Raw genomic sequence first — 7,870 nt, forward strand, 5'->3', positions numbered from 1 at the left:
ACCTACGTATAACCCATTACAGTATGTTGTTCATCAAAGATGGAAGGTCATATATTTTCCCGCTTCGCAGGAACGAAATGTGTATACTTTGGCCCCATCAGGACGGAAAATGATGTTTGAGCCACGGGATATAAAATGGAGCTGGGCAACGCTCCTCCATTTTACCTCCCCCATTTAGAAAAATACTATTTCAACACGCCTGGAAAGTAAAGTTTTAAAACCGAGACAGTGCTGAGTACTTTCCATCGAGCGGCCAACGTACGATCTTCTCGTACAGTTGTGTTTTTCCAATAGAAAAAACCACCACAGAGAAAAGAGCGAAAGGGGTTGCGATGTAAGATGGGAAAACGACATGAAGCGAAACGATACACTGTGCATCCATAAAATATTTCTCCCTTCAATTGGATTCAGTAGGATTTTGTGGAGAAACGACGATGTAAAATGGTGATGTGGAAAGAGACCGTCGGCAATATAAGAAAAACTTGCTCGGACTTTATTACGCACGATAGAACTCTTCGTTTTTCCATTCTCGTTTATTTTCTGGTATCGCAAAAATCATTCTCTCATTGGGCCATATTCTCGGAGCCAAACTTTGGTGAAATTCAGTTTGCCGGGGGGAGCAGAGGGGGTGGGGCGAAGAGAAATGGTAGATTGGAGATTTCGTAATATTGAAATTTTTGGGGAGTCTGTGGATCATTTCAATTGGCAGTTCCGGCTGGTTTATACGACGCTGTATACTTGCGGAAGTGGATAACATTGGGCAGACTTGGTACAGAGGATACACATCTCGGAGGGACTCTTGGAAGTATGCCCGTAACTGTATGAGATCAGTACCTCCCTGACTTTGCCAGTCCTTGGCGAGGACTCGTGACTCGTCTCTTCTTTCATCGGGCCCTCCTTTACCAGGTAATTTTTCTCCATTCCCGGAGATCGATGGCTTGGCAAAGGCTCTCAGTTCAGCTTATATCCCAGGTAGGAAATGCCAATGTCCACGAAACGGGCCAGGTCTGGCACGAGACTGGCTTGCCAGATCTGGGCCACCAAGCTTGGCCCGAGGCATGGCCAGACCGGCAAAGAGCATGGCTTGCCAGGCTTGGGTCACTAAGCTTGGCCCGTGGTATGGCCAGACTGGCAAAGAGCACGGTTTGCCGGGCTTGGGCAACCACGCTTGACCCGAGGTATGGCCAGACTGGTAAAGAGCATGGCTTGCCAGGCTTGGGTCACCAAGCTTGCCCCGAGACATGGCCAGGCAGACAAGGGGCATGGTTTGCCAGGCTTGGGTCCCATATGGAACAGCATTCCAAAAATTGAATTCTCATGGGGAATGTTTTTGCAAACTCCCCATTGCAGACACCTAACAACCATGAGAGGAGTTCATGAGATTCCAGGTGAATTCATTTATTTGGGAATCGCCTCGGGACTCAGAAAAATAATTTCAACTCAAATTTATCGAGAAAACGACATTTCTCTTCTGGTTCATATTGACGGTATGCAGGTATACCGGAATGCTAAGAAGGAAATTTGGCCAATTTCAATAAAAATACAGCATCCAAATTACACTACCAAACCCTTTGCTGCCGCGATTTATTGTGGGGATGGGAAACCATTATCAGCCACAGAATTCATGACTGATTTTGTTGAAGAGGCCAATGAACTCCAAGAAAATGGTTTGCGCATTGATGACAAGGTTTTTGAGGTGAAAATTGTAGCAATAGTGGCTGATTCGCCAGCTCGAGCATTCATTTGCTGCCACAAAGCTCCTGGAGCCTTCTATGCCTGTGGAAGGTGTTTCACCAAGGGCATTACAGTAGGTTGTGGAAGACGAGGAAAACGCATATATCCAGTGACCAATGCAAATTTACGCACTAAAGTATCCTACGAGACGCGAGTTCAACCAGAACATCATTATGAAGGTTCTGTGTCCCCGCTGCTCTCTTTGGATAGATTCGATCTGACAAAACAAGTGCCATTAGATTTAATGCATTTATTCTATTCTGGTAATATGAAATGGCTGCTGGATAAATGGCTAACGAGAAGTTCAGCCCAGAGGATCAAATTAGCTGATGTTCGTCGGCTTGATGGTATTATGAGGTCATTAAAAGCCGATATCCCTATTGAATTTCAAAGGAAAGAATTTGATGTGAATAATATCTCAAGATGGAAAGCATCACAATTCAAGTTTTTCCTTAATTATTGTGGTATCGTCGTGTTACAAGATTTCTTACCGAAACCTTTACGTTGTCATTTCTCATTATTTGTCTTTGCTAGCAGAATTTTAAACAGTAAGGAATTCGTTAAGGATTTGAGTGAATATGCTGGATCTCTGCTAAAAATTTGTTTCGAGACGTTACCTGATGTTTATAATGATGAAGGGGCTCAAGTTCTCAGTTGGCATAGTATCATCCACGTTGCTAATGATGCCCAATACTTTAAAATTCCTCTGAATGAGCTCTCAGCGTTTTGGGGAGAGAGTTACATTGGTTTATTTAAAAAACTCGTTCATTCTTCGATAAAACCACTCACACAAATTATCAACAGACTAACTGAGATGGAGTCTGGAGGAACCATGGTAATTAATCAGAAACACATACTGAGTGATTGGGTTATCGCGAGAAAGCCTACAACGATGATAATTGATGGGGAAATTCATTTAACATCAAATATGATCAACATCAATGGTCTAACCTTGACGACAAGTCATCCAAATAACGTGGTACTCCTAGATATTGAGAAAGTTTTCGTAATTTCACAAATTCTCGTTAAATCAGGAAAATCCAAAATTTGTGATGATCTTACTGGTATATATATTTTCGGACACCAGGAAAGTAGTAGGGAAGAGGCGTTTAGTTATCCAGACTTTTCCAGTCGAGTAGGAATATTCTACATTAAGTCCTGGGCAGCTGAAATGACATGTAAGAAGGCACACAAAATTAAACACAAATGTGCTTTATTAAATGTAACTGGACGACAATACGCCATATCCCTCCTCCACTAGAAAATAACGTAAAAATTGTTCGCATTGTGAAATGCAGTTTTTTTTTGGTAAGAGGGTATATGAATGAGGGTATATGTTTTAGTTGAACTCGTGATTAAAATTGTGGAAGAAACAAACAATTTTATGTTTTAAATCAACAATCGACATGAAAATCCGATCATCGAGGTCGTTAGAAAATTTCAATAGTGGAGTCGTTACATGCAAGTGGGACATAAATCGGTTAGATCTGGCGTCCGTGTACATAACCTTTCATAATTGCTCGTATCATCCGTTTATCGGGCTTTTTGTCTCAAATTCGGATTTCACCAACTAAGTTGACGGTAAATTACAAGAAGTGAGAATTTAATGTGAATTAAATGTGTGTTAAGTGTTTGACAGATATTTGTGATATAATCGTTTTGAAGGAATAGTGGCGCTAAAAAAGAAGCATCAGTGGGGTGATGACAAAAAACCGTTCAAAACACATGGAAATAGAAACGCAATTTTTTCTGTTAAATAATAAGCTATATGCATCATTCTGCAAAGTTATCAGTTTATATGAAACTACTCGAAAACACCAGGTTCAATTGTACGAATCGTGATTTTTTTTCATAACCTAAAATGTCGGAAACCTCACATCCATCTCGCGATCCAAAAAATCTCAGCGAACCATTCGCAGTCATCGAATTTCTCGAGAAAAACGAAAAAGGGCTACCATGCATTGATTTGGTGCCGAAAAAATGGTTTAATAGTGCAGAAGAAGACACCTGTAAATTCCCACCGACAACTGAATATCATCTACTTGACGACTACTTGGAAAAATTGCACTCGCCCAAGGACTCTTGGCAAAGTTATCCATTTTGCTTCATCACCGGAGCAGGTACAAAAATTGAAATGACTCCACTTATAACTTGATGAATTGCTCGATGGGTTCATTTCAATATTAAAGGATCATATGTTGATTGTGTTCAGCTGATTTGGATCAGGGTCGCAGAAGATTAAAAAAGGCCCAAGTAACTCTCAACTGTGAGACAACCGATGGTGAAAATGATCGAAAGGGGGGGAGGTCCGAAACTTCCTCGAAAGCAAAAATTTCAGCAAAACCCTTAACTGCATCAAAGTCTCAACTAAACAACATCTTTAGTACTAAAATCCCGATTCCACCTAGAAATCAAACTCCAAAGTCTGGTAAGTCCTGTTAATATGAAGTAAAAGTCAATTATCAACAATTATAACCACTCTTAACCCCAATTATTCATCCCCAATTTATTCAACTCTCGTATTTAACATCAAAAGACCCATCGTTCCCTAAATTGGGAATTAGATTGACCGAATTTTTGAAATCTTTTACAAAATAAATATTAATTATGTATCTGTGCAGTCATTACATGTGTATTTGTCTCGAAACATCGTTTTAAGAGAGAATCGCATTGAATGATTTTATAAGAAAATTTTTATTATGTTGTGGTCGAAAAATATTAGGTTATTTTTTTTTATTGCAATTCTTTACTCATCAAAAAATTGAGTCGCTAACAGAAATCACTACGTGCGAACAAGATAAAGTGGAAAATTTATGATTTACACTTGATATGATTGTTTATACATAAAAGCATTGGAATGTTGAGGGGACGAGAAACGTTCCATTTTTCCCCACCATCTCTTATGTAGGAAAGCATTATAATTCTGTTGTGAAGAGGTAAATCAAAGTGAACATCTACGGAAAATGGTAAAATTTTGATAGAAACCTTTTTTGTAGGAGCGATAGGTTCTACAAAAAAAATATTTTTTCAAATGCATGCATTCTTTCCCCACTTTGAAATAGCTATAAAAAACAAAGGCTGGAGACAACTTACGTTGTGTTACTACTTCACTACAAACTTGTAAAATTTCGTAGGTATACAAGCAAAACCAAAGACAAGATTTCAAAGCATTTACCAGAGTGGATCTGACTCTGAAGACGAAAATCATGATTGTCTTATAGCTAATCCTGAGGAGATTCGAGCCTCAAAGGCTCAAAATAATTCTGGCTTTTTGCAAATGTCGAGTAAATCGCGATCTGTACCAACAGGTAATAAATCAATTTTGAGGTAATATGGGACTGTAGCACGTAATTCTAAGTTCGTGTTAATTAAATGATCCGGTCAGGGATAAATCATCATTTTCAATAATTTCCAGGTGCATGTTTATCATTTAAACAGCGGTCAAGGAAGAATATTACTTTGCTTAAAGACGTCGAAACTGATGAATCTGAGAGCAATGATTCCTCCGATGGAATTCTGCAGTCACCTACAAAATCGATGGACTCAGCGAGAAATACAAGAAAAGAACTTCATTTGACACCTCCTTCACCACTAGTCCATAACGCTTCAGGTAAAATCGGCTCGGATATTCCATGACCAATCATCGGCCAAGTTCCTCCCGCATGAAAAAATTTATATTTATAAATATTTGAAAATGGTCCAATTTATATTTTGAACATTCTTTACAAAATTCGGAACTTATATAGAATTAGATTATATTATATATTTTTGGTGGGGGCTTGGGTAGTTTTTTTTTCATCTGATGCTGCTACCCATCAATTTATATCGTTTGGTCCTCCTTTAATTTCATAAGGTAACCGAAAAAGGCGTGCATCGTCTACTACACGCGCTGAAGACGGATTGAATTCGATTGTGAGCCCAGGAACTCCAAAAACTTCACGATCAATGATGGTACCCCCTGCTAAGATGCCAAAAATGCTGGGACCACAAAACCAGTTGTCATCTAGTCATTATGCTGATAATGAACGTCGAATCCTGAACTCCCTTCGAGATTACTTTGATCAGCAATTAGATGAAAAGCTCGAAAATTTAAGACGCAGGATGGCTTACGATTTAAAGCAGTCTATGAATGAGCTCAAGACCACAATCATTGGCACTAATCTAGCCCCAGCTTCTGGTCCTAGCTTGCTTGAAATACAGAAGCAGATGTCTACGCCACTACTATTTGAAATGGATGATAAGTTCCAGGAATACGAAGCGATATTGACAACGGACCCAAATCTCGTAGAAACACTGGTAATATATCTGAAATTGATCGTTTTTCTTCTTTTTTATGTAAAATCAATAAATTGGGCGGTGACACATGCACTGGGTTCGTTTTCTGGTGATGAAAAAATCTTTCATCACCGGGACTCAAGTCTACGTCACTGGAACGCTTTGGTTATAGAACCAACCCGCTGGCGATGAGCCCAAAGATGTCTTCTCATGTTCATAAATTCAAAAAAATTTCCCTTCTTTTATTTTTAGCGATTATTCATGAGAGTTTTGATAAGCAATAAAAAAGAGATGAAAATATGTGTTTCCACTATCCTATCTGCGGTTCTGAGGAAGACAGTGTCACTGCACTATTCTGGTTACGGAAAGGAAGCTGGCGGAAAGAAAAAGAAAAATTTTTATAACACTACAGTATGCAAAGTACTGATTGATGTGATAATTGAGGTAATAGGATCCAGCACTGATGAGAAGAAGATAATGTCAGAAGTAAGTACTTGGTTGTCACGTTCTGGCGATCGAGAGGGTGGGCGTAAGGAACGACAACGCGGGTCAAGTCATCATAACGAGAATAATTCAGTTTGTTCCTTTGATACCAATCGATAATACTTCATTTTTCCGGGATAAATGGAATTGTAAAATCACTGTGTTAATATGACTCCATTAGTTCATTTTCGTAATTGTATTAGTTGTGATATTCTTGATAAAAGGTACGATTAATAGGAAAAGTTTATATTATCAATATATTTTTATCGCGAGGCGTTTCATTGGGCAGAATATATATTAATATATGAATATTGTTTAGTATTCGGCTGTCATTGAAGTATTAATTATATTTATTATATTTCTCCTGGCGAGGTCGGAAATCCAGAAGATGGAAATAACAATTGGAAAATGTGATGTATCTTAGCATAATAAAGTATTTTCTATGTCATTTCCTCATAAGTTAGATCACGGGAATAAATATCCGTTGTTGGTTCAGGGATTAAATATTATGTCCAAAAGTTTAAAGGGAAAAATAATAAGTGGATTTTTAATTTTTAAGAAAAATTCTAATGAAAGTAATTTCAGCCATTGAGAGCTGTTTTCAGTATTTGGTGATTCAAGTCAAATAATATTTATAAGGTTGAAGTTTCACAATCGGACTGCGTCCATATTCCCCAAAGATTTCAAATTTAAGGGTTGAAATTAATTAGTTATATGTAATCCTATCCAAGACTTTTTTATATTTCTAAGTTTGTTTGAAAGAGTGAATATAATAAGCAATATTATATAGAACTAGCACACAATCAATGCAACTAAATATCATTCTGTGTTCCGGAGTTGCAGATGGAGAAGACATTATTGTAAAAAAAGGACGTCTTTCCGAGATGAAAAAATAATTCTTATCAGGATAATTCGTATCAGCAATTGTCTATGGATATAAGAATTAATTCTTATCATCCATAGCGGAATAAATTATCCATAATATTGCTATTATAATGACTGTTTTCATGCTTGAATTGAAGCACGATAATTTATCAATTCTAAACTACTAATTTAAAAAATAACATTGGTGCGTTATTTTGTTGGATATTTTGTTAATACAATCTTCGAATTCTGAAGACTGACTGCTAATATTATTAGATTGTAAGAGAGAGTTTATTAAGACTTAATATGGTATGTCGTATTAAATTTCGGATTCAAATGATCTACGTAGATTATTTATTTTAAAAGCGGATGAAAATAATCCACAAAAGATTTTTCTACAATTTATACCTGCAATCATTTTTTTGAGTTTTCATATTCTGTTCGCGGAAAAATCTCATAGTTGTGATTATCTTTCATGAAAATTGGAGATACAAACACTGCATATCTTTAACTG

General features: G+C 37.5%; 1 protein-coding gene across 1 annotated transcript; it reads left to right on the forward strand.

Annotated features, from left to right (window-relative positions):
• Nucleotides 1-2,168: 2,168 nt before the first annotated feature.
• Nucleotides 2,169-7,822, forward strand: LOC135168907 (uncharacterized). Its single transcript, XM_064133521.1, has 6 exons — nucleotides 2,169-3,854; nucleotides 3,947-4,162; nucleotides 4,869-5,042; nucleotides 5,150-5,344; nucleotides 5,588-6,030; nucleotides 6,262-7,822. The coding sequence occupies exons 1-6, from the start codon at nucleotides 3,596-3,598 to the stop codon at nucleotides 6,610-6,612; spliced, it is 1,638 nt and encodes a 545-aa protein (XP_063989591.1). The 5' UTR covers nucleotides 2,169-3,595; the 3' UTR covers nucleotides 6,613-7,822.
• The last annotated feature ends 48 nt before the right edge of the window (nucleotides 7,823-7,870 follow it).

This window comes from Diachasmimorpha longicaudata, chromosome 13, assembly GCF_034640455.1.
Source record: "Diachasmimorpha longicaudata isolate KC_UGA_2023 chromosome 13, iyDiaLong2, whole genome shotgun sequence".
Taxonomy (NCBI): domain Eukaryota; kingdom Metazoa; phylum Arthropoda; class Insecta; order Hymenoptera; family Braconidae; genus Diachasmimorpha; species Diachasmimorpha longicaudata.

Excerpts from the sequence above, each read along its gene's own strand:
- LOC135168907 (XM_064133521.1), top strand. The coding sequence starts at position 3,596 with ATGTCGGAAACCTCACATCCATCTCGCGATCCAAAAAATCTCAGCGAA. Across the intron at positions 3,855-3,946 it reads TTGCTTCATCACCGGAGCAG|CTGATTTGGATCAGGGTCGC; the intron begins GTACAAAAATTG and ends GATTGTGTTCAG. Across the intron at positions 6,031-6,261 it reads CAAATCTCGTAGAAACACTG|CGATTATTCATGAGAGTTTT; the intron begins GTAATATATCTG and ends TTTTATTTTTAG.